General features: G+C 33.2%; 3 protein-coding genes across 3 annotated transcripts; 2 read left to right on the top strand and 1 right to left on the bottom strand.

The window, feature by feature from the left end:
- Positions 1 to 7,999: 7,999 nt before the first annotated feature.
- Positions 8,000 to 15,104, bottom strand: LOC105974557 (SIN-like family protein). The gene is made up of 13 exons (XM_012999673.2): positions 14,493 to 15,104; positions 14,278 to 14,346; positions 14,042 to 14,149; positions 13,661 to 13,729; positions 13,399 to 13,557; positions 12,535 to 12,647; positions 12,333 to 12,404; positions 11,568 to 11,619; positions 10,707 to 11,305; positions 9,455 to 9,664; positions 9,242 to 9,362; positions 8,631 to 8,743; positions 8,000 to 8,256 (listed from the first exon to the last, which is right to left on the bottom strand). The coding sequence occupies exons 1-12, from the start codon at positions 14,889 to 14,891 to the stop codon at positions 8,684 to 8,686; spliced, it is 2,031 nt and encodes a 676-aa protein (XP_012855127.2). The 5' UTR covers positions 14,892 to 15,104; the 3' UTR covers positions 8,000 to 8,256; positions 8,631 to 8,683.
- Positions 15,105 to 16,509: 1,405 nt separating this feature from the next.
- On the top strand, positions 16,510 to 19,022 carry LOC105974540 (hypothetical protein). The gene is made up of 4 exons (XM_012999656.2): positions 16,510 to 16,655; positions 16,743 to 16,838; positions 17,080 to 17,152; positions 18,563 to 19,022. Exons 2-4 carry the CDS (start codon positions 16,754 to 16,756, stop codon positions 18,618 to 18,620), a joined length of 216 nt encoding a protein of 71 aa, XP_012855110.2. The 5' UTR covers positions 16,510 to 16,655; positions 16,743 to 16,753; the 3' UTR covers positions 18,621 to 19,022.
- A 3,726-nt stretch (positions 19,023 to 22,748) lies between these two features.
- LOC105974532 (zinc finger protein GAI-ASSOCIATED FACTOR 1) lies at positions 22,749 to 25,474 on the top strand. Its single transcript, XM_012999650.2, has 4 exons — positions 22,749 to 23,334; positions 23,408 to 23,804; positions 23,904 to 24,085; positions 24,447 to 25,474. The coding sequence occupies exons 1-4, from the start codon at positions 23,247 to 23,249 to the stop codon at positions 25,157 to 25,159; spliced, it is 1,380 nt and encodes a 459-aa protein (XP_012855104.2). The 5' UTR covers positions 22,749 to 23,246; the 3' UTR covers positions 25,160 to 25,474.
- The last annotated feature ends 1,480 nt before the right edge of the window (positions 25,475 to 26,954 follow it).

The following is a 26,954-nucleotide window of genomic DNA, read 5'->3' as shown; positions in this document are numbered from 1 at the left end:
TATGTATATTAGTATTATTATTAGTATTATTATTTGTATTAGTATTAGTATTGGTATGAGTATTAGTATTAGTATCAGTATTATTATTAATATCAATATTAGTATTAATATTAATATTAGTATCGGTATTAGTATTAGTATTAGTATCAGTATTAGTATTAGTATTAGTACCAATATTAGTATTAGTATTAGTATTAGTATCCGTATTAGTATTAGTATTAATATTAGTATTTGTATCAATATAACTATAATTGTCAACGTAAGTATCAATTTTATTATTAGTATTAGTATCAATATGAATATTAATATTAGTATTAGTATTAGTATTGGTACGAGTATGAGTATTAGTATTAATATCAGTTTTATTATTAGTATCAGTATTAGTATTAATATTTGTATTAGTATCAGTATTAGTATCGGTATTAGTATTACTATCGGTATTAGTATTAGTATTAGTATTAGTATTAGTATTAATAGTAGTATTAATATCACTATTAGTATTAATATTAGTATTAGTATTAGTATTAGTATTAGTATTGGTATTAGTATTAGTATTAGTATTAGTATTAGTATTAGTATTAGTATTAGTTTTAGTATCACTATCACTATTAGTATTAGTATTAGTATTAGTATTAGTATTAGTATTAGTATCAATATCACTATAATCATCAATGTAAGTATCAATATTATTATTAGTATTAGTATCAATATTAGTCTTATTCTTAGTATTAGTATTAGTGTCAATATGAATATTAATATTAGTATTAGTTTTATTATTAGTATTAGTATTAATATTGGTACGAGTATGGGTATTAGTATTAGTTTCAGTATTATTATTAGTATCAATAGTAGTATTAATATTTGTATTAGTATCAGTATTAGTATTAGTATTAGTATTAGTATTATAAGTATTAATATTACTATGAGTATGAGTATTAATCGAATTAGTATCACTATTGGTATCAGTATTGGTACCGGTATTGGTATCAACATTGGTATCAATACTGGTAGTGACGTATACATCATATCTCTTTTGCAATATTTATAAGTTTTATTGTTGTTTGAGTAATGTGCATCACTAATTGAATGCTATTAGTAATGAACTTGCAGGTTATTTGAATATATATTGTGTTACTTCTTTGCTACCGTGTTTGTTGTTACCTTAGATTCACATGGTGTAGTAGATTGCAATCCAAGAAATAGAGTTATCCTTGTGTTTTAAATGTTTTCACTTAATCTTGATATCGTGTTTTGCGCGCTTCAAGTTTTCTTATTTGTAATCTTTAACTTAATTTCATATGTTACGACTCTAAATTAAGAGATAAAGTTTATATTTTTTATTCCTTCCATTTTGTTTTACTTGAATTGTTATTATTATAAAGAGATAGTCATTTACATAAGTTTGGTTTTCTAATTTTGAAACTCACCTCCGTGCAACGCACGGGTGAAATACTAGTTGTATATATCTCGCTATCTTTTTGGGATCATATATCTAAATTAGTGAAATATTCTTACGTTTTCTATTTCCCATCATATATAATAAAATATATTTATTTTGTTAATTTTCGTTTTTTATATATTTGTAAAATAAAATTATTTATTTTATAAGAATCTAATATCTATTTTATACCTCTATTTTTTTTAAATCACAATATATTCGACTGATTTAGACAAAGATCCAATTAATTTTTAATTTTCCATTTATTTTTGAAATTTGATAATTTTTTATTAGTTTCAACCTTTATGTTAGTTTCCAATATATGGTCAAACGTCTAAATCAATTTAAATTGTATATTATTAACAAGGATAAATTATGAAAACTCCCTGAACCTAGGCTAAATTAAGAAAAACACCCCCACATATTCGTAATTACCAAAATTTTCCTCATATTTGTTTCCGTCTTACACCGACCCCTTACGATATGATGTTTCACGAAATCTTTTATTACATGGATTTTTTTCCCGAAAAATGTTGATTCTATCCTGCAGACACGACATTTCATTATGACACTTTTTAAAGACAAAAATTACCCTTAAGGGAACTTTACACGAATCATTATTCTTCTTAAATAACATATTCACAACTTTTTAGTATTACAATTACCTGCCCTAAGGGTATTTTTTGTATTTAAACGGTAACACAAAAGAAATGCCCATGTCTGTAGGGGTAGAATCCACATTTTTGGGATATTACATGGAATACAAAAAATTCCGTAAAATATCACACCATAAGAGTGTCGTGTAAAACACAAACAAACATCACGGAATTTTGATAACTACCAATGGCTGGGGATGTTTTTTGTAATTTAGCCTAAGTTTAGGGGAGTTATCCTAATTTATCCTATGAACAAAAATTTGTGTTCTTTTTACATTTTAATATTTACTTATACACTTATAATATTTTAAATAATTTTAATATCAGTTTGATAATATAATTATATATTAACTTTTAATATATTTAATGTGTTTTTGTATGCTTCATGTACCACACAAAAGAAATTTGATATGAAGGTTGAGAGATTAAATATTATTTTTTTATGCAAAATAATAGATCATTGAAAAAAAATTAGTGCAAAATCTGAATTGAGATTATAATTAGTATGAGCATTAAAATTAGGATTATAATTAATTTAGTTGAATTAGTATTAGTAATAATATTATGATTAGGAATCTTGTTATAATTAGGATTAATATAGTATTAGAATTAATATTAATATTATAATTATAATTAAGATTAGAGTAAATTCCACTTTCCCCCTTTGTACTTTGGCTCGATATCACTTTACCCCCTTCTACTCTCAATTGTATCGATTTGCCCATTTGTACTTTGGCTCGATATCTCTTTACCCGATTCTACTCTCAATTGCATCGACTTGCCACATTGTATTTTGGTTCGGTATCACTTTATCCCCTTCTACTCTCATTTGCATCGATTTTCCCACATGTACTTGAAAAATTGTCTCAATGTGGCCCTTGCCATTAGTTTCCACACCTTTGACCTTAACACCGTTTGATCTAAGTTTGAAAATTAAAAAAAACACCCTTCACAACTTAAATAATTATTAAAAAAATAAAAAAATAAAAAAATAAAAAAATAAGAAAATAAATTATTTTTTTAATAATTATTTAAACTGGAGGGTTGACTTTTTAGTAATTTTCATACTTAGATTAAACGTTGTTAAAGTCAAAGTTCTGAAAATTAACGGCGATGACCACATTGAGACAATTTTTCAAGTACGTGGGGGTAAATCGATGCAATTGTGAGTAGAAGGGGGTAAAGTGATAACGAGCCAAAGTACAAGGGGGCAGATCGATGCAATTGAGGGTAGAAGGGGGTAAAGTGATATCGAGCTAAAGTATAAGGGGAAAAGTGAAATTTACCCTTAAGATTATGATCATGATTAGGACTACTATTAGTATTAGTATTAGTATTAATATTAGGTTAAGATAATGATTGGTATTAGGATTAGAATTAAGATTAGAGTTAAGATTAGAATATGAATTAGAACAAGCATTAGAATTAAGAGAATTAGGATTAGGTATACGATTAGTGTTGAGAATATGATTAGGATTAGGATTAATATTAGAATTATGATTAGTTTATAGGATAAGGATTTGAATAATATTAGCATTACACTTATAATTACTATTAGCGTTAGTATTATCATAATTAAATTAGCATTAACATTAGAATTAATATTAGCATTGGTGTATTACCATCAACATTTGCCTATTAATATATAGTAGCATTAGCAAATTAATATATTAGTACTAGGAATAATATTAATATTAGTACTAGTATATGTATTAATGTTAGTATATCTAACATTATAAGTATGAGTATTAGTATTAGTATTAATATTAGTATTAGTATTAGTATTAGTAATAGTGTGAGTATTAGTATCAGTATAAGTATCAATATCAATATCATCATTAGTAGTAGTATCAGCATTAGGGTAAATTCCACCCACACCCCTGAGGTATACTAAAATAACTTCAAGGTCCCTGTAGTATCGATAATTATACTCACCCCCTGAAACATAGTTAGAAAATCTAATGAGATAATGCATTGGATACGTTATTTCGATAGAGTTCTAACAGACTATTAGTTTCAGGAAATGGTGGAGACAACAAAGAACTATGGGTGATTCAAGAAATGTTGGGGGAGCCATGTCACCACCTAACTTTATGTTGTCTCCACCACTAGCTAAAAGTAATAATCCGTTAGAACTCTATCAGGATAACATATTCAATGCATTATCCCATTATAGTGTCTAACTATGTTTCAGGGGGGTGTGTGTAATTACCGATACCACAGGGGCCTTAAAGTTATTTAAGCATACCTTAGGGATGTGGTGTAATTTACCCTTAGTATTATGATTAGTATTAGTATTCATATCAGCATTAGTATGAGTATCAATATCAGTATCAGTATCAGTATTAATATAAGTGTTAGTATGAGTATCAGTGTTAATATCAGTTAGTATTAGTGTCTGTTTCCCTATATGTATCCGTATCCGTATCAGTATAGTATCAGTACCAATATATGTATCGGTATACATATCAATATCAGTATTAATATCAGTATCTATCAATAGTAGTATTAGTATTAGTATCAGTTGTAGTATTATTATTAGTATTAGTATTAGTATTAGTATTAGTATTAGTATTAGTATTAGTATTAGTATTAGTATTAGTATTAGTATTAGTATTAGTATTAGTATTAGTATTAGTATTAATATTAATATTTGTATTAGTACGAGTATGAATATGAGTATTAGTATCAGTACTAGTATCAGTATTAGTATTTGTATCAATATCAGAATTAGTAACAATAATAAGTAACAATATTAGTATCAGTAGTAGTATTAGTATTAGTATTAATATTAGTATTAGTATAAGTATGAGTATTAGTATGAATATCAGTATAAGTATAAATATAAGAATATGTATTAATATCAGTATGAAGCTAACATCCGTACAATGCACGGGTGAAATACTAGTTTGTTATAGTGTTAATAACAATTAACATAGCTGAAACTCAAATCTGAAAGCGTAAAAAAGTAATGAGTAAGTTTTTAGGGTAAATTACACACACACACCTAAGGTATGCTTAAATAATTTTAAGGTCCCTATGGTATCAACAATTACACTCACCCCCTGAAACGTAGTTAGAAACTCTAACGGGATAATGCATTGGATACATTATTCCGATAGGGTTCTAATGGACTATTACTTTTAGCTAGTGGTGGAGATAACATAGAGTTATGGGGAGTTATGGGATGACATGGCTCCCTCAATATGTCTTAAATCACCCATAAGTCTTTGTTGTCTCCACCACTTCCTGAAACCAATAGACCGTTACAACTATATCGTAATAATGTATCCAATGCATTATCCCATTAGAGTTTATAACTACATTTCAAGGGGATGAGTGTAATTATCGATACCACAGGGACCTTCAAGTTATTTAAGCATACCTCAGGGGTGTCGGTATAATTTACCCAAGTTTTTATTAATTTTCCACTATATTTTTTTATATGCGTGTTCCAATCCTACGGAGTGAGGGTAAAAACTAAAAATATTGAAGTAGAACGGAGTATTAAAATAAGATAAAAAGTTTTGTTCTTGAAACAAAATGCCAGGGAATTTATTGGATGCAACTTTCACAATAGGACTAGACTGATATTCCATATGAGAAATTATTTGGTACATACCCAAATTTGGCTGGAAATTCATTGAAATAAATGGGGACCCAATTTCGTGCACCTTTGAGTGGATACAAGAGGAGAGATTCGAGTAACGTTTTGATATGCCTCGTGTACATAAGAGCAACTCCAATGGAGGAACTAAATGGGGTATCAAACTAAAAAACTACCACTTTGATGCTCCAAAATTAAAAAATCCTCCTCCAATGGAGGCATTAAAGGGAGAACTATTTTGATATTCAACCACCCCGAGGTGCAAAAATACTCCCTGGAAAATGAGGTATCAAAAATGTAACCACTCTATTAACCTATCACAATTTGCCACGTGGCATTTAATAATATAATTATTCACATATTTAAAATTTGATAATCTATTTGATACTTGTTGTTGGAGTGAATTTTTTTTCTAGAAGTATCAAAGTATTATATCAAGTATCAAATGAATGTTTAATGCTCCATTTTAATGTCTCTCCATTGGAGTTGCTCTAAATGCTTATATGGGATTATTCGCCTAGGTGAAATAAAATTATGGAGCTATTGTTTGCAAGAACCCTAAAATAGTTTTAAAATTGGGGTCTTAAGATATAAGTCCCTAGTGACAAACCTTATTAGAACTAAATGACATGCCTAATTAAAATTTGATTCACATCCTTTATAAAAATTCTTTCCAAAAATGCCCCTACCTCACAAAATTCGAAATTAAGTCAGATTATAAATATTCTATGATGTTCTATGCTATTATTTAACATTTTTAATTTGCATCTAGCATTTTCGTTATTTTTTTTCGTAGAATATGTCTATCTTTTTTTTTCTCATTAAGAATCTATTTTTTTCTACATAATATACAAAATTATGAATTTTTATTTTTTTCTACATAATATTCAAAATTATGACTTTTAAAAAAAAAAATTCCAGAGTTATTTGCAGACACCCATAGAAACCGTAGTAATCCGTAGTCACCCACAGACATCTTAAAACCCTAAATCCTCATTTGAAACCCTAAATTCTCATTTGAACCCTAGCCGTCAGCCGCCAGACACTCATAGACACTCACAGACATCTATAGACATCAAAATCAAAAAAAATTAGATTCGTCCCACCAAACCCTAGATCCGCCCCACCAACCCTAGATCCGCCCCCACCAACCCTAGATCTGCCCCAACACCGCCGCCGCACAGCCTTTGCGAACTTCCGATCCGCCGCACAACCCGTAACTCGCCGCCTCCACCACGACCCCATCCACCGCCGCACATCCCCTAACTCGCCGCCTCCACCACGACCTCATCCACCGCCGCACAGCCCATGTCGTCGCACCTCCACCATCGTTGCTGCTTGTTCCTCTCCTATCAATGCTGGCAACGGCCTTCGGTCGTGCTTCTACAGGAGAAAAAAAGAGATATAGAGAGATGAGAGAAAGAGAGAGAGAGAGAGAGAGAGAGAGAAGATGGAGAGGGAGAGAGAACGTGAGAGAAGAAATATAGAGGGGGAGAGAACGTGACAGAAAAAAAATAAAAAGAAGAAAAATAAATGTTAATTGAAGAAACGTGACTATAAAAAGGTATAAGGGCAAGATGGGAATAATAAAAAAATTAGGGATGTGGCTCATATATTATTTCAAACTAAGGATTTAATTAAAAAATTTGATTTGAATTTGTCATTTAGTTCAAATTAAGTTTCGTTTGAGGGACTCCTAGCATATTACCCCTTTAAAATTAGTACATATACTTCCTCCTCATTTACTATTCTAGATAAAATTTTACTTTTCCAAAATAATTGTCACTTTAGAATTTCAATAAAGCATTTAATGTGTTTTTCTCAAATTTGCCGTTACAATTCTTAAAAGAACTAATGGTGAAGCTATGACACATTTATTAATTTTCTTAATAGATGTACATAAGCCCAAATCCACAAATAAAACGGGAAGGAGGGAGTATAATTATCTTTTTTGGGTTTTGCAAATTCATAAAATTGGCAATTACAAATTTATAAATAGGGATAGCAAAACTAATTTCTTTATCTTCCCGTACATGATTGTTAATGATAATTACAAGTTTAAAAATTCAGTTTAACAAAAATGATTATCCATCAAAATCATAAGAGGCATTTTTCTCTCTTTTTTTTTCTTTCTTTTCTTGCATGTTTCTCACTGCATTGAGTACCACCACACCCATATCTCATGATTTTGTGGGGGTAAATTGGTCATTTCTCGTTAAGAAAAAAAGATCCAAATACCCTCTCTTTTTATGTCATTGTTGATGACCATACTTCCTTCTCTCCAAATAACAGGCGGTCTAATATAAGTAAAATTATTGCCAGGTTTATCAATCAGAATAAAAACGACAGGATATTGTCGAACAAATAAAATTTGCAACACCATATATGATATATCTAAGACTCGAAATCCAACCTAAACAGTCGAAAAATGCAGGACACAGAGACAAAAAAACTTTAACTACTTGTTCGTTGGACCCTCGATCAACTTTACATCTAATTAATTACCTTGTTTTGTGAATTTGTTTGATTTTTCCAAATTCCAGCAAAATAGAATCCTGAACCAAACAAGGAAGATTTAGATAATTTCACAAATATTGGCTCCACCAAAACTAAAATAAAATATTGCATGCAAGTGTTCGACTTTAATCATCTATGGAAAAAACAAAAACTAACAAATGATTAATTTCAAGCAATAATGCGCACACCAGATAAATGTTCTTATTAAAGAAATGACATGCTTGTACCAAATAATACTTCCAATACATCCTCGATTCTTTTTTTACAAACCAATGACACCTTAAAATTTTAAGAAATAAGGAATTGGTAGGATATTTGGAATTGGCTCCAAATGTAGAGATTTTTCTTTTAAAACAGATAAGAATCACGGATACATTATCCAGTTTTTTCATTTGTATGTATTTGTAATTACCTCATACGATGGTATATGAATTTGTCGGATTAGGCTTTAATGGTTTGGATTGTTCAGCCAGTACTCTTCAGGACCCATGCAGAGCCTTGAGATAGACACAGTTCCTGTACGACCTGCAACACACATCAAGAATCAGGAACCGAAAGAAAAACTATGAATAACGTTCGGAGCATCGATTTCGAAGGCATACGAATAAAACTCTTATCAACTCTGAATTTTGACAATTCATATCTATCAAGTGCAGTTAGGTCGTACAGAGTTTAGAACACAGAAAGTGATTGTCAGAGGAAGTTGCTAGTTTTTTTAAATAAAGAACGACCAGAAGTACCAGTATAATAAAGATTGGGAAAACACAGACCCGATATTTAGCAATTTCATAAGGTCGTTTTCTCGCAGTGGTAAAAAAATGTTAAAAGGATGACAACAAAGGCAACATCATAAGCATGGTAATTTCGAGAAGCAGAAACAAATAATTGTGATCATTTGAAAGGCACTTTGAACGAAGGGTATATGAGAAAGATGAGTATTTTATATTAAAACAGGGTTGTATTGTAATAAATAAATAAAAACGCAATTGCAGTCGTCATCATCAATAGCACAAGCATAAGTACCTTCTGATACTCATTTGGAGGTATATCCCTTTTGAGTTCCACCTTAGCAGCCTCAACCATGGAAGCCTTTTTAATCTTAGCATTTGGTCCTTCAGCAATAAAAAGATCAATCACAACTTTCCTGAAAGGGAAAGTACCAAAAAATGCCGTTATTATACAAGAAAGAAAATTGATTCCTCAAGTACAGAAGAGTGGCTAGAATGTGGGTGTAACCTGAATGGGTCGTATTGGGGGTGATCTGGTGATGATTTTGGAACACAAATGCCATGAATATTGACAGCTACTTCACTGATGATTGCCTGAAGTTCATCTGGATAAGCATCGATGCTGTTTGCAGCAGCTACTGCCTCTCTGGAAAATCCCGTTGAACGTGTAGACTCAGAAACTGCCATATCCCTTAACCGCTGGCTAATTTGTTGCAAACTGCAATAGCATAATTTAAAATTTCCATTACGCAACAAAACGCAAAATGAATTTTCGTGATAAGATCCTCTTTCCCTCAATTCATGGTCATTTGGTTACACAGAAGAATTGGGAAATTTATGATAAACAAGAAAAAGAATGATGGTCCCTTACTTTGACTGGGTTCAGTAATATCATAAATTCCTTGGAGAGAATCTACATCTTAGGATAGCTTAAGAGTATTAAATCGTAGTTAAGTTTTATTCATCCGTTAAACCATCAGCTTTACAGAATCCATAAACACAAAATAAAGCTGTTTTGTTTTCCCCCTAAAACGGAAATGGATCCATGAACCATAACGTAATCAGCATCTGATAGGAGAAATATTTACTAACTCATCTTTAAAAGCATAAATAAGTATGAATATAACGACAGAATGAAATCTTGTATCAAGATTTGAGTTCATTTGAGACAAATTTTCAACTTTAGATTAGTTATCTAGGATCCTATTACGTCAGAGTGATAACATGAATCATGTCAAAGTTATACCGATGCCTAACAGAAGAAAGAATAACTTCGCATGGACCTTCAAGGCCATCTAAAAGTTGTCATTTTCAAGAGGAAATTTAAAAAGTTCTTGCATACGAAAATGCAAAATGAAGTACATGGTGAGAAAGTCAGAAGGCACTGATGTAAAAATAAAGAGACCTAATAGCATATGACACAATTTATTCAAGAAGAATGAATGGTAAGTAGACAAAAGCTGGAATTAATTTCTTGCAAATTTGTTCTTGAGGTGTAAAAGCTATGGCAATGGCAATACATTTTCCAGCACTTATGTGAAAGTCAGGATTTTCCTAACTCATAGATTTTCTGTTTAATTTAATTTCAGTGCAACCAAACAACACTTTTTTTTTTCGAATTTCCCTAAACGAGCAGACTTAGTTCAAATTTAAGGTAATGGCTGCTTAAAAGACATGTTAGCTTCTATACGGCTGTACCCAGTTGTGGGAGAGCATATAAGAACTTGAAAATATTAATTTGATCTAATTAAGTGTCTTACCTGCAAACCTTGACACTCTTGAAAAGTTTTTGGAGGGCTTTCTTTATAGCTTCTCGAACATCATCTGACATGGCAGTTCTGGAGGTTGATACATTTGGGGTCCTTGTTTCTACATTACTAGAACTTTTTGGTATTGCAGGTTTCTTGGCTGCATTAGACCTCATAGCAGCCTTATTTTTTGCTACATTGAAATCATCATTAATTTTCTTTTCTACGCCTTGCCACTCTTCCTCGTGCTTCTTTACAATAGATTGATTGAATTTCATGAAATTCGAATCTGGACTTGCTTTCAGTTTCCAGTCATCAAATGCAGGTCTCTCTACAGCCAATACATTTAGTACATCTTTCATCGCATTAGCTAGTTGAGGCCGTAAAGGTAATTGAGAGTTGGTAATGATCACATTCTTGCTAAATAAAGCAAGAACATAATCCCTAGCTAATACATCAAGTCCATGATCAATTCCGTACACCAACCGACTTTTTGGAAACCAAAGTCCTTGAACTAATCGAGCAAGGTCTTGCAAGACCTCTAAAACTTCTTCAATAGACTCATCTGGGCCAAGGTGCTTCAGAGCATCAAATCTGTGAACTGTGTTGGCCTGTTCCAACAACTTAACAAATCAATTGAAGAAAAAATAACACATATCTTACAAATACCAAAGCCGGAAATAGAAAAGACCCGAGGTGGTCTGAATAGGATAAAGTACGGTGAAGACAAATAGGATCTACAGGGCCCTATCAATCCAAATAGGACTGCGACATAGAATTTTCCCTATCTCTAGTCATAGGTAACAATATCCAAACATCCAAAGATAGGAAAGAATTGTTACAGCTTCAAAATCAAGGTAAGTAGCCACATACCTCAAGGAGCCAAGTTTTAAAACGTTCTTTTAGCGGTAAAGCAAGCAAGGACCTGAAGCAACACCAAAATATAAGACGAACATATCCATGTACAATAACCCAAAGAACTACTTATAAAAAAGAATATATAATTCATTTCAGCAACAAAAAGGGTAACGATAATCAACTCAAGAAGAAATATGGGGCAGAACATATCGACTTCGTAAGGGATGCATGTTTTATCACAAAATGCAGATCAAAAATGGGGGAGAAGGAATGGAGTAACTTTAAGTTTCTATCTGAGGTTAGAAATACTACCATCAATCACATACACAACATGGTTGACGAAATGATCAGCTCTCACAATAATATATATAAGTATATAGCAGAGAGTGGGAAAAAAAATCATTTCAGCTTCAAATATTGACTAACACCAGGTAAGGTGATCTCCTTCATTCATCCAACCAAAAAAAGTTACTGTTCATATTGATCTGAAAAACTCATTTTCATTCACTTTTCAGAGTTAAGAGTCTCCAGCAATAAAATATACAAGGAGATTATTCTGAACCGACCCTAATGTAAGACAAGCCTACATCAATCAAAATAACTAAGCAAATATTCAGGACAAAGATTTATGATGGAAATAAACAATTAATGTACAAAAGAGGTTTATTATCAACAGACAAATGCACTATAGCTAGTGAAAATCAATTTTCAGCTGGCATTCTTGCTAAAACATCAATAACAGAAAAATCACGACATATCTGCAAAGTCACATTTGGTTACCTTATCGGAGGAACATTCGAACTGAAACTGCCACTAGAAGTGCCAGGACACAAGCTATTGATATAGTCATTCCTTCAATTTGGATAAGAAAAAAATAAATTCAGAAACAAACTTATATGATGTCCTGGAAGCCAAACAGTTCACTGAACATCTGTTAGCGAAAGACTCGGAAAAATGGAAGTGGCAACATTTAAATGCATACGAGCTCATGGAAAAGGAAATCTGGGAGCCTTCGACTTCTCGTGCCATCATTTTTTTCACATATGTGGCTGCCATGTCACTCCTGGCACTATGGTACTTCAGAGGAACCCAGTCCTGGAAAAGGAAAAAGGAAAATTAAGAGAAGTTGAGTTTTAATCAACTGCATTGCTTTTCATCTTGCCTTAAATCAATAGCTTAAAAATATTAAACGAAGGGGATAATAGCATTCTCGCAGGGACCTTGGGCTCCCCTTCATCAGGTAAAGAAAAACAAACATATATATATATATATATATATATATATATATATATATATATATATATATATATATATATAAGGAGACAGTTGGGAGAACCATTGAACTTTTGTGTATTCTTCTTGACGCATGATACGATAACTAAAACACCTTAAAACTGTTATAGCAAAGATAATAGACATCAGAGTCTTCCTAAAGTAGGAAATGAAAGGATTTACAATTGTATTGACTCATTCTTCGGGAGACAAACCAGTATAATGGAATAAGGGAATAGAACTAATGATGAGATAAGGAAATTGTATAACTACATATTTTAGGAATGGAATTTTACTCAAGTAAATATGGAATGTGGAAACGATGAAGTCTCTCGCTCTCTTTGCACAACTGATCTATGATTCTTTTAGTTGTCTAGACATCAACTAAAGTACATTGTATACCACGAGCAACAGCTATTAATCACAAAGAATGCAGGTTTAAAAATCACTACTGTTTCTGTCAGGTAACGATAAACCATTTAGCTATGAAATACTTATTACAGGAAGTCAGCAGAATATTTAGTACTGTAACGAGGTATCAAGTCAACAAGCATGTCAAAGCAAGATAACAAACCGGCTTCGTTTGTGCGCCAGAAGGTTGGGGATCTTCCAGCTTCACACTATCTTTAGTGTTACTGCGCGCATTAGTCTTCTTCTTCTTAGAATCTTCAGCGTCAAGATGCTTCATCGATGGTCGGAGCTGTACAACTGCATGAATAGGATTCAAGTATAACTGCATGACAGACAAAAAAACATAAATGAAAAAACTCAAACTCGTACAAAAATTCAGAGAAACTGGAGATAGATTAGCGCTTAAGAAGAAAAAAGCAACCTACCTTATTTCCAACGAGAACCGCAACAGCCTGCCCACTTGCGTGAGGTGGCATCCATGTTGACCTAAGAGTCTATAAAGAAAACAAATAAAAAGATATGATGCAGATACTAACTCCATTAATCAAAACAGTAAGCAATTAAACAAATAAACCAAAGTATACATATCAATAAGAAGACAAGAGGGAGGCTAGCATTTTCAATTAATGCCTAAGCACGCCATGCAGTCAGCTTAAACATATGACCAATTATAAAGTTAATTTTTTTTTGCATTCAAAATGGGTTGACATTAATCAATTACTCACTTCCTATACCAACCTAACAGATTTATCACTAATCTCAACCAAAATCTTTTCAAGTAATTTGAGAAAACCTGGAAAACATACCTGCTTTTGCATCTGCAGTTTGGGATCAGCAGTAGTGTCATAATTCTTGGAATAGGTATCAACAGCCAAATCAATCTCCACTCCTTCACCCGACGGCTTCACCTTCACCTAAAATTTGAACAATATTACAGAGCTCTCATTCAATCCTACCGAATACTTTTGTTGATGAGATGAGAAAACAACTACATCAAAAAACAAAATCTACACATTTCATTTGCAGATAAAGTTGTGCATACCTCGTCGCATTTTTCGTCCAATTCGTATGGTCGCCACAGTGGCCTAAGTGGATACTGCCACACATGCAACTGAGGAAAAGAAACAACATCCTATTATAATCCGATCTCTCTATTATCGATATAACAAACAGTACACGAGCAACGGAAATAAATCGAAAACAGATACTAAACAAATTAAAAATGGAATTACGCCGAAAAAAAAAAGAGACACTTACACAAGTATTAGGATCAACAGAATGGTTCAGATAAACGTCGATTTCGCGAACAACTTCATCAACTGTGGATTCCTTAACTACGGAGTCGAGTACGGATTCCGCCACCTCCGTTTCCATCAAATCTTCCTTCACTTTCACGTCGGGCTTCACCTCGACATCCATCTCCATTGCACCGTTGGCGTGTTCGGGCTTAATATCGGGTTCAATTTCGGGCTTAGGTTCTTCTTTCTTCGGTAGAGGCAGTGTATCCATGGGGTCGGATGCTGAAGGTGGCAGTGATTGAGAAGGTTCAATTTTGGGTTTAGGATTGAGTTTGCCGCCTTTGGGTGCGAATCGAACTACTCGGGTCGGGGCGCGTGGCTTGGCATCCAACAGATCGTCCAGGTCCATGTCCGCCATGACTGTAACTCTGATTCTGAAACAAAATCAAATACGTGAAGAAAAATGATTTGGGGAATTAGGGCTGTTATATATATTGCGCGTGACGGAAGTGGGGGTTCGGGTTTAATTATTTGTAGAGTGGGGGGTTGGGGTTAATAACGGGTAATTAGCATCCACTTCCATCAAAATAGGGTGAAGTTTTTAAAAATAGATTATAAGTTCTTTTAAGCTTACAATCTACTTTAAGCTTATAATCTATTTTAATAATTTGGCTTAATCCCACTTTGCATCCTTGAAACATTTTGGCACTTTGCACCATTAAAAAACAATAATAGCATTTCGCACCCTCAAAACACAATAAATCAGTCACAATGCACTATGAATTAAATAATAAAGGATAGTACATTTTTTATTGATTTTTTTCTTTTTTTTCCGGGATGCAAATAAAAAAATAAATTGTTATTTTCTTTAACCTCCAACCTAATTTCGAGCGCACAAAGTGCAGAAAAATAAAAATCAGTATCACACCGGATAATTGAAAAAAAAAAAAGAAATCTTACAAAATAAAATCAAATAAACTTTTATCACTAAATTATTCAATTGATAGGTCTTTATCACGGAAATCCAAAGATGTGCCGTGCCGATAATTTCTATTTTTCCCATTTTAAAAACCAAATATTTCGGAGTTTTTTCAGGTTCATGTTAATAGATTTTTCGGTTTTCGATGTACGATTTCGGTATCAAATTCGTTTAGGTTCGATTTCGGTTTTACCATTCAGTTCGAATGGGTTTGGCATTAAACCCATATTTTATTAATCACGAATTTAGCTTTTTCATCTAGTTGTTTGACGATTAACAAATAAATAACCCTTTGAAAATTCCAAAAAGAACTAAATAAATCAAGGCCATTACTAACAGTCAAGTAAGCAAAAAACAACTCGATGAGTTTAACATCATACCATTCATTCCTCAAGACAAAACAAACACTATCTAGAAGTATTTGTACAAGACATCAAAATGACGTCGTTTTGCACTCGAATCGATTTTTTAATATTTACTGCAAATGCGGTTTTTAAGTCGGGCAGTTCATATCGGTTCGAATTTTTTAGTTTTCGGTTCGAATTTTCGGTATTTTGCTCATATGTAAAAGTAAGGAAACATTTAAATTTTTATTTGAATCAGCCAATTTTCATCTATAAAGATAGTTCAAAATAATTATTTGTATTATCCCAAGAAACACTTTAGTTGAAGCATGGCATTGGACACTTTTGATTTTTGACTAAAATATATAAAATTGTGTAAATTTATCATTATAATCAAAGAGTTAAATATAAGTAATTTAGTTTTTAGTTTAGTTTTACTTGTAATAATAAAAAAGGCAAATTACGGCAAATCCGTCTAAGGTAATGTCAAATTACAAAAAATCTTGATTTTTCAATTTTTACAACTACCCCTCAATTATATACGTCCATCCTTACGGAGTTACGGTTACAAATTTACCAACTATGAGGGTTTTTTTGTAAGAAAATACATAATTAAAGGAAGTAGTTGCAATTATCCAAACAAAAAGGGGCTTTTCGTAATTTGACTTTATTTCAGGGAGTTGACGGTAATTTTTCCTAAAAAACAAAAAAGGGAAAGGTCGAAGGAGGAGGAGCTTGGAAAACATGTCAAAACTATTCTGCTGGGTGATGATGGCGAATTGAAGACGAAGACTACTGCAGCAGCCCAGACTTGATTTCGGGGAATTTCATTTTCCACCATCCGACGAAGTTTCTACAGGTAAATTCATATATTTGAAGAATCAATTCCGATCGTACTTCAATTATCGATCCATGTGGTTTTTCAATTCACCAATTTCATTCACAGATCAGAAGAAAATGAATTGGGTTCAGCGCAAAGTTTATCTCTACAACGTTACGTTCGGACTCTACATGCTCGACTGGTGGGAGCGTTTTCTCTTCAGTATCCTCAATTTATTTTTATTTTTTCGCAATTTTTTTGAAGTAATTGTTGCATCGATGGTGGTAGTGTGAATAGTTGTACGATTCGTACATGGATCGGATGAATTTTTACTTGACGGATTTTGGAGCTTTAAAACTGGGATTTGATGAAATTTGACATTTCTAGTTCAAATTCCTAGGTCTGGATTTTTAATTATTTAATATATTTTTTTTGGGATTTGGGAACCTTAATGTGTGAATAGATGCTCTGTTGGTTGTATTGATGTGGTTTGTTTGTTACAATGGGGTTCGTTCTGCGTCGGAGTTCTGCACGAGGTATGTAGTTCCTATTCTCATCTGTGATCTGTTCGTTCCGCCCGTCTTTTCGAGATATCAAATTTTGTGTGAATTTGATTCAGTTTTATGATGATAACGTGAAAATAGTGGAATTAGTATTACGGGGGTGAAAGTGAAAGCATGAGGAATATCGTGAATCAGTAATGATCGTGTTTTTTTGCTGTCCTGAACTTGTTTGTGATTAGGAGTTCCTATGATTTACGAGAAATAGAAGTTTACGTTCCCCAAAAACTCTATTAGAAGACTTAGGTTGTCGAGTTGTAGTGATCGATGGCTTTTGTGGTTCTTTTGCTCTTATACTCGAAGACTCGAAGTCATGGCTTTGTTCTGAAAATAGTCGAACATTATGTGGAGAAAATGTAGAAAAACAAGAGTTTCGTGGCTTTAAAAATGATCAAATGTTTCTTTATTTACGGGGGAGTCGTAATTTTTGGTCAAACTTCCCAAGAATCTGCAGAATATAGCTTTAAAATCACATATCTGGAAAGCCAGCGTTGATAAGTTCGTTTGGTTCTATTACTTTCATCTGCATGAATCTTTCGTGAGGAATATTATGACACTGTGCAAAGAGTACTTAGTGGGATTAAACTGTCGGACCAAGTTCGAGCCCTAATTGTACATTCATCGGTAGATTTGTTGTGGCCCTCTTGAAATGCTATATTCATATAAACAAAATGATATGATACGAATGTTTTTCCAAGTATCTAGTGAATATAGATGCAGATCGGGCTATTAGGATGCAATGTAGATTACTGTGTAGTATCCTTTAGTTTGAAAATGTTTCGAACAATAACCATATCGGAGCATTTGAATATAACTGAAGCTGTAGACACTGCCCACACAATCACCCTATCATAACCCAAGTTGTTCTCTGCATGCCGCTGCTTATAGGCAGAACGTACGTGTTCAAAAAATTCTGCTAAACTTCAGAAAAATCTCTTTGCGAGGGCAAGAACATAAAGTTTTTACCATTCGGCATCTAACTGTTGGCAGAAATTTCGAATGTCGATACAAGTCAGTTGATATGCATTTTCATGGTTTCGATGTTTTATGTTTTGCAATCAAATCTTGGATTTTCGAACTCTCACTATTGCTTTCATGCATGGATCCAACTAGTAACTTACAAACGTTGGGCAATCAGAATAAGATGGTCCTTTCGTACACAGCAAAAAGGTCTCCGTTAATTTTTTTCGACAAATATATGCTCCTAGTCCTTATTGTAGTTCCTTTGACTTTGATCGAAGTCCCTTTGAGCTTTGACATCAAACTTAGGCTAGCAAAAAAATTATGCACGTTTTATTTTTACGAAGACACAATTGATTGTGTAAAGCATTTTATTACAACTTGAATATTTACTCTTCTGATTGGATCTGCCTTCGACACTTTCAGATTTGTTACAGTGATCAGTCCCCGTGTGCAGGGACCTCAGATCAAGATCCAACAGTAGCCGGAATACTATATTATGTCTCAGCTTGTTTTATATGTACACTTTTTGCTTATTTTTATTTAGCAATACTTTCTCGTTAATCGATATGTAAGTTCATATAGAAATTGTATGGCATTTAAGCAGCAATTATTGGTGTTAGTGATAGATACATCATGGATTTGTCTCTATTGTTTAATGGCAGCAAAATCCCTTGAGAAACCACCTTGTATTTTGATTTTATTTGTGCTTGGTTGCTTCGATAGAGACGTGATATGTTTCGAATAATTAATCGTGTAGATGTGACTGAAACGGCACAACACACTTGAATTTTTGTGTATATTTGTATGTTAGCATTGTTTTATTTTGTGGTCGTCAATTTGTAAAACCCGTAATGATTATGATCTCGTCGTGTTTTATTGTCTAGCTTTTGGTATGTTGAATATGCATATTTTCTATCACCAGTTAATTTTGAATGAATGATAGCTTCAGAAGGGGAAGCATGAATATGATGTGAATAATATATAATCGGTCGTGGCTACGAGTGTAAATCGGACGGATCGGGTCAAAATTAGCTCTTTCAGAAAAACTCCGATTTGCTTACGAAGTAAAAAGCTAGTTCCAATTCAATTACAGAAAACATCGAAAAAGTTGGAATTTCAAAAATTAAAAAGATTTTTTTTTTCCAATTAAAAAAAAATTGGATCAGAATGGCCGGAATTCGAAAATTGTCAACTTTTGGTCACCTTAAAACATAAAATACAGAATAATATATGTATTTGAAGTGTAATTTGGATTTCTTTTTTTTCAATTGAAAATCGGAATCTCATATATATTTCAATTACGGTTCAAATAATTCAGAAAAATCGGAAGCCGGAATTTCGAAATTCAAATTGAAACATATTGTTCCAAAATTGAAAACATCGAATTGGGGCATGGAAATTGGAGTAAGCATAAATCGAAAAGTTTTGTTCCAATTTCCACCCTTGTGTCGTCCCAAATTAAATAAGGTTATGTCCCTTTTACTCTGTAACTTAACTATAGTATAGGGGCATGGAAATTGGGGTGGTCCACTAGAGAAAAAACAAACATTTTAATTCTTTAGTGGAAAATTGAACCTTTTGAATCAGCAAACCCTAATTAAAAGTTTCCATTATTTGGGTAACAAGTCAAAATATCTAAGCATGATTTTACACATTTTCAGACAACAAACAAACAACCAATACTTTTCGCTCTATTGAATATTAAATTATTTGGCTATGTATTTTGGGAGATATTTTATTTTGGCCGGTGGAGCCACTAACGTTTAATTTGGAGAAGAAAAAAAACGTGTCAATTATGATTTATACTATGTTACACCTACGAATGGGATTGAGTTGGTTTTCATCCATCAATCGATCCATTACCGACTATCTATAATGGATAATCAATTTTTAACCGACCTATTGGATCGGATCGAAATTTTCAACCAACCCATCTATAATGAGTCGGTTGGTGTTTTCTAATATTATCAAAAGTTGGTTAACTGATAATTATCGATTATCCAACTATACTATTAAAATTATATTAAAAATATAAAATAAATGTTGTGTTTTCTTAAGTGGTTATTGAAATGATCAAAATAATTAGCATTTTAAATTTTGAAACAATCTACAAAGGAAAAAAAAATGATCTAAATCTTCAACCAGTTTCTTTATGCCTAAGCTTAAATAAAAAACCCACAAAACTCCACTAAATCTCACGTGCATGTTTGAAATTATTTTGAATTTCCTAATTCTATTTTTTCGTTAATTTTTTTTTAAGTGAACTAGGTGACGGGTATAAACCATCAACCGACCCAGTTCGGAACCAAAGATTCGTTTGCCAACCATCAACCGCCCGACAAAGGTTGGATCGGCAACCGTTTTCAAATTTGAGCAAAAGTGGTTTGAAGGATGAGTCGAATTTTAGGTTGGTAATCGACCGACCCAACCCAGTCCCAGCCCTAGTTACACCGACTGAAATAATCAGTAGTTTTTACCATTATAAGTACATACACTCACATTGATGTGTGTAGATCAACGGTAGAAAATCTACCCAATGTAATATTGATCGGGTGTATCATAGAAAAAATCTTTAATTCGCAGGGATTGTTAGGAAGCATTGATCTTACATGATATATTTAATGGGCAAATATTTTTTTCATCCCACAAATTTGCATCAATTTCATATTTGGTCCCTCATCTTTATAGAAAATACATTTGATTCCCCATATTTCGAAAATTCAACAATTTTGGTCCTTTTTGTTTGGTCAGGACTAACGGGATGAAGCACATGCCGTCCATGACCGCCTAAACTGACGGAATAACCGTAAATTGGCAGAAACAACTTAAAATATTATACGTTCATCGTACTCAAATTTATACGAATTACCTAACTTATGCTCGAAATTTCACCATACTTACTAGACTCGAAGACACTTTTTACGAGCCAAAAGTTAACTTTTCTCGATTGACACTACACCACCACCTAATCACGTGTTTAAAGTTGAAAGCCAATGGATTAACACTCAATCTACATAATAATTGAAACATGTATTTCTATCAACTCCACGAGGGATTAAAATGGAGGATTAGGAGGAGGATAAGGACATGATTAAGGATTAATCATAGTCGTTTGACTTTTCAAGGTCTTGATAGAACACATGCTTGACAGCTCTCTTAGGATTAAAACTTGTTTCCCAAACACTCCTCAAAATTAGATGAAAGTGGAAAAGTTGAACTTTGATACATCTTTTTCTAAAACTAATATGGTCTTATCTACAACTTGTCTTTTCACACTCTATTTCACTCTAACTTTATATGCTATTATTTATTGTGGTTAACAATTTAATCATGGTTACTTAATTTGTAGCTAAAAAATGAAAAAAAAAAATATTGATAATTGTGTGTAAGTGATAAAAATTGAATGGGATTAGAGGGTATTCCATCTATTTCAAATTATTTGTCGCTTTATAAAAAAAAATTGTTCAGTATTACCTCTCACTTTGTAGTTCGAGTAATTTTTAAATGTGTTATTTTATATTTTATCCTTATTAATTAATTCAATTATATCAAAAATTAACTTTGTCTTATCATCTCATTGATGACAAATGTTATGTTAATCTTACTTATATATTTTTCCATATTTCATAGTATTTAATTATTTATCTGAATATGTACCAAATCTTAAACGACATATATTATGAAATGAATGGAATAGTATTCCGAGAGCTACATTAGTGTTTTCTAAAGAGAATAATTTTGAAAATAGGGTTAACAAAATGCAAATATTATATGCTCTAAAATTTAGATCTAGTGCTTGTTTGGTTACCATTGTCAAATGTCAAGTTCAGTTGACTAAATAATAGTGACTTATAAAATATTTCGCAGTGAGAATTAGAAGTAAAATATAATATAAACTTAAGTATTTTTTTTTATGAATGAAAACTTGTGTGATTAAAAGCTTCAATCCAACAACATATTGTTAGTATTGCACTTTTCATGTTTTAATAAAAAAAAGGATCGGATATTGATCCGGACAAGTTACTGGATCACAGTTGGAAACTTGGACCGATTCAACTGGGGTCCAACCGATTTATTTATTTTTTATTTTATAACTATTTATACATAATTTTGTAATAAATAAAATATATTTTCTTTTAATTTACTGGTTACTCATTTGCAATTAAAATGTAAATCAAACTTATGTTTCTTTTATGCACATAACATATCAACCACACGCATATCACACTGAATCATTTCAAATATTATAGCAATTATAATATAAAATAACATGTCTTCGAATTTGAAAAAAAAAATATTTTAATTTTCTTTTTTCAGATATTTTTTTTGCCATTTATTTGATTGTATTTTTATTAAAAAAAACACAATTTTGGGCACCAAAACCCAATTTTCACTCGGATTGTAATATAACGATTCAACCGATCAAACCAAACCGAACAAGACAATGATTCGCAGTTTAATCGGTTCAACCAACCAGTCCGGGTTTCAAAACACTGATTTACTCAAATTCTATTAATTTGGAAGTGAAATTTGAAGGAACTATCATTATGGCTAAATATAGTAATTACTGCTGCATTTATTTAATCATTTATTTTTGTGGAAAAGGTCTAATTTTCAGAAGCACTATTTTAATATTTCTTTTTTTTTTTTTTTGGAGAAAGGTAGTAGTGAAGTGTGAGGCCCAAAAAGCCAGACACCGGAGACTTTCTCGCACACATACACACACTCGTCAATCTCTCTCTCTCTCTCTCTCTCTCTTCTTTCTCTCTCTAAGCTGCCGGCGTTATCAACCAGTCCAAAAACTTTCCAGCAAACCCATTACTCTGTACCTAGATTTAAGCCCTCATCATCTCATAAACCTCAAAACTTCTCTGTTTTTTCTCCATCTTCGCCGGCGACCGGCGACCTTTCCACCGTCGATCATTTTCCGGCATGATTTTCTTACTTAGCAGCTGGTTTCTTTGAGCTTTACCGGTAAGGAACCGGTAGCTGGCTTACTAAAACATCCAAGACTAACTAGTTGACATCAATAAAAAAAAAAAACAATCTTTACAGCAACCCAGAAAAAAAATATAAAATTCTGCAGATTTGGATAAAATCCTCCACCATGAACGATTCCACAATCTCCGGCAATTCTCCGACAGGTCCTCCAAAACCAACCGCCAAGAAGAAGCGAAATCTTCCCGGCATGCCAGGTAAAAAAAAAGAAAAAGAAATTAATAATAAAAAAAAAATCCGGGTTTCTTGATTGGATTGATTCTGAAACAGATCCTGATGCGGAGGTGGTGGCTCTATCGCCGAAGACGCTAATGGCGACGAACAGATTCGTGTGCGAGATATGCAGTAAAGGGTTTCAGAGGGACCAGAATCTGCAGCTTCACCGGAGGGGCCACAATCTGCCATGGAAGCTGAGGCAGAGGTCGAGTAAAGAAGTGAAGAAGAGGGTGTACGTCTGCCCCGAAGAGGGGTGTGTGCACCACGAGCCGTCGCGCGCGTTGGGAGATTTGACCGGGATCAAGAAACACTTCTGCAGGAAGCACGGCGAGAAGAAGTGGAAGTGCGACAAGTGCTCCAAGAAGTACGCCGTCCGCTCCGATTGGAAGGCCCACTCCAAGATTTGTGGCACCAAAGAGTACAAATGCGATTGCGGTACTCTGTTTTCCAGGTCCCAATTTTTTTTAATTTTAATATTAATTTTTTTTAATCATGTTCTTTGATTTGTGGGGTTTCTGTTTGAGTTCTTGATTTTGGTGATTTTGTGCAGGAGGGATAGTTTTATTACACACAGGGCATTCTGTGATGCATTGGCAGAAGAAAGTGCTAAATCAAAAGCTGAAAACCCTAATTCTAATGAAGGTAAAGATGTTGAAGCAACACCGCCACCAACGCCGCCGCCGCCGCCACCAACAACGGTGGTGCCATCTGTTTTTCCTCTACAGAATCCAGGTAAAAATTGAATCTTTTGGCAATTTGAGATTTGGGTTTTGTCTCATGTTACTTTGTCTGTATCTAATCTTGGAGTTTAGTTGTTTTTTTTGTTTTTTGTCTCTTATTACAGTATAAAACCTTAAACTTGCTGATCTGGGATTTTTAATGTTCAAGAACTATACATATTTAAACAACACATGCTTCAATAGATACAAAAATTTTAAAAATGCAATCTTTATTTAATTTATTGTAAAGCAAAAGAAGCATTGAGATCCAAAAGCTGAAAGAAGAAAAGGGAACACTATAATTTATCATTCTTTTCGACTTTCTTCGAAAAAGTTTCTTTTTTTATCACTTCTTGATGTTGTACATTTCGCAGAGATTCTCGAGAGTACGACTCGGTTATTAGAAGATGCCACCCCGCCTTCTCTCACAAACTCAACGCAACCAAGTTGCAGTTCCAGCACTAACGGAAGCTCGAGCAGCAACGTATTCGCCAGCCTGTTCGCTTCGTCCACGTCCTCCGGAACCATCCATTCCCGAACAAACGGTTTCGCAAACTTATTCCATTCCGGAAACGACCGTAGTGCCCCTCCATCTTCCGAGCCGATATCTCTCTGCTTGTCGTCAACTTTCGGAACAGCCGGCCAAGAACGCAGACAATACGCCCCCGCACCGCCGCAGCCGGCGGCGGCGGCGGCCATGTCGGCCACCGCGCTGCTGCAGAAGGCGGCACAAATGGGGCCCGCTGCATCGAATGCGTCGCTCCTCAGGGGTCTAGGGTTGGTTTCATCGTCTTCTTCGAATTTGAACTCGAACGGACCTCGAGAATGGAGCGGCGGCGGGCCCCACCTCGAGCCCGATAGTCTCGGCTTGGGATTGGCTTGTGACGGCGGGTCGGCCGGTTTGAAGGAGTTGATGTTGAGAACTCCTTCGGTTTTTGGTCCGAAGCACACTACTCTTGATTTGCTAGGGTTGGGTATGGCGGCGGCAGCAGCCGGTGGTGGTTCTGGCGGTGGGCTGTCGGCTCTGATGACGATGCCGCCGTTCGGTGGTGGTGGTGGAGAATATGGTGGCGAAGACATGCAATGAAGCTGATTGCTTTTAGAAAGAAAAGGAAAAACAAAATTGTCTAAAAAATGTTAGTAAATTATTACATAATTGGTAAGAAAAGAAAAGGCATTAATTAATCAAAGGAGGCAGAGGAGCAGTTGAGACTATTCAATGTGTTGTGATGGAAATGCCGACCAGGACTTGTTTTTTATTATTATTATTATTTTATTTTTATATTTTGGGTCAAATATGTTTAGTAATTTAAAACATTTGTTATGTGCCTTTCTATAATTAATGTATGAAATGCCTGCAAAGTCAATATAATATGGGACATAGTCAATTCTTTTTAGGTAATCATAATTTTGGTTGTTTATTTTAAGTGTGGATCCAGATCTAGTGTAAATAAATTATCTAGTTGATTTTCTTTTTGTTTAAAATATGATCACTGTTGAGGTAAGATTAAATTACGAACAAACCTCTAATGTTTGGATAATTATAATCACTTCTCAAAAGATTCATCTTATTTTAAAATGTGGAGCTGAGATGGAGTAAAACGGGTATAAAATGGAGTAAAACGGGTACAAACTCATGAAAATTCATAGTTTATGGTTGTGTTTGTAATTAACAAAATATAAGGTGTTTTTTTTTTCTTTCGTAAGTTAACCTTACTTAAGGGTGGCCGTAACTTTTTATTTTTTTATCCGATTGTAAGAAGTGTAAAATATAATGAATTTAACATAATTATTTTACTAGTTCACATATGTCTTATTTTAACCTCTCATTCTGCCATGAAAAGATAGTTATGGGTGTTTTGTAAAATTTATACATGGTGAAATTCATTCTGTGGTTTTACCCAATTGATCTATATATAATAATACATACACCTATGTGTATATGTGCTTACTGAATAGTTATTTATGCAAATCTGCAGTTTAAATCCACGTGATATATTTCACAAGGTGTAGAACTAGAATCTCATATGCCGTATTATAGTTCCGGTCTGTTGAATGAGTCAAATTCATGAATATAACATATAGATTTGATATAGAACTCGATTATTATTATTTTTATTTTACTTTTTGTCGTAAAAGTGTTTGTGATAAAATAAATTCGAATCGTTAAACGTTACACATTTCTACTCTCCCAACAAAATGATGACTTTTGATTGTGATTTTTAGTATATATATATATATAAAAGGTGTAGCATGAATATCATAGAATTAATATCTAAAACTTGGTGCAAGCTAATTCACAGTTAGATGAGAATTGACACTCCACATTCATGAGATATGGATAACATCAAAACAATAATACTCTTCTATCCACCAGTTTTTGTCTTTTTTAGATGAATTATTAATTGCATTATTTTTATTTTACTCTTTATAACTCTTAGTTAATTAGCTGTAATACACATGATGTCAAGGATATTTTCGTAATGTTCTATGTCTTTTTTTTGCTATAATCTATACAAATTTATTGATTTTGAAACCTCCAATAACATTATTTTCCTAAATAAAACACCGTAAATTTCATTAATTCAATATTAAATAGATGGTTTTATGGTGGTCATATTATATACTGGGGGGGGGGGGGGGGGGGGGCGGTGTTGTGGCTTTGCAAGAGTGAGGAGAAAAAGATAAATAAAAGTATATTTCCGAAGATTATATATTCTCTTTATAATATACACATATGTTGAGCTCTTATTGTGTGTTGGATGTAAGCTTCTACTTCACTTGAACGTGCAGTTTCGGTGAAGATACAGCGGCGCGGAGAGATAGGTTGAACTGTTGTATCCCATAAACGACACGATCAGAACCTTTATGCACCTCACTTG

Source organism: Erythranthe guttata, chromosome 8 (genome assembly GCF_056151865.1).
Source record: "Erythranthe guttata isolate IM_541 chromosome 8, IM_541, whole genome shotgun sequence".
Classification (NCBI taxonomy): Eukaryota; Viridiplantae; Streptophyta; class Magnoliopsida; order Lamiales; family Phrymaceae; genus Erythranthe; species Erythranthe guttata.
Note: the sequence above shows the minus strand (reverse complement) of the source record. Positions and strands in the feature narration are given on the sequence as shown.

Coding starts and splice junctions, on each gene's coding strand:
- LOC105974557 (XM_012999673.2), bottom strand. CDS start 14,891: ATGGCGGACATGGACCTGGACGATCTGTTGGATGCCAAGCCACGCGCC. Junction 14,150..14,277: donor TGGACGAAAAATGCGACGAG/GTATGCACAACT, acceptor TTCAAATTTTAG/GTGAAGGTGAAGCCGTCGGG. Junction 13,730..14,041: donor AACTGCAGATGCAAAAGCAG/GTATGTTTTCCA, acceptor TTTTCTTTATAG/ACTCTTAGGTCAACATGGAT.
- LOC105974540 (XM_012999656.2), top strand. CDS start 16,754: ATGAATTGGGTTCAGCGCAAAGTTTATCTCTACAACGTTACGTTCGGA. Junction 16,839..17,079: donor GTGGGAGCGTTTTCTCTTCA/GTATCCTCAATT, acceptor ATGTGTGAATAG/ATGCTCTGTTGGTTGTATTG. Junction 17,153..18,562: donor GCGTCGGAGTTCTGCACGAG/GTATGTAGTTCC, acceptor CGACACTTTCAG/ATTTGTTACAGTGATCAGTC.
- LOC105974532 (XM_012999650.2), top strand. CDS start 23,247: ATGAACGATTCCACAATCTCCGGCAATTCTCCGACAGGTCCTCCAAAA. Junction 23,805..23,903: donor TGCGGTACTCTGTTTTCCAG/GTCCCAATTTTT, acceptor GATTTTGTGCAG/GAGGGATAGTTTTATTACAC. Junction 24,086..24,446: donor TTTTCCTCTACAGAATCCAG/GTAAAAATTGAA, acceptor TACATTTCGCAG/AGATTCTCGAGAGTACGACT.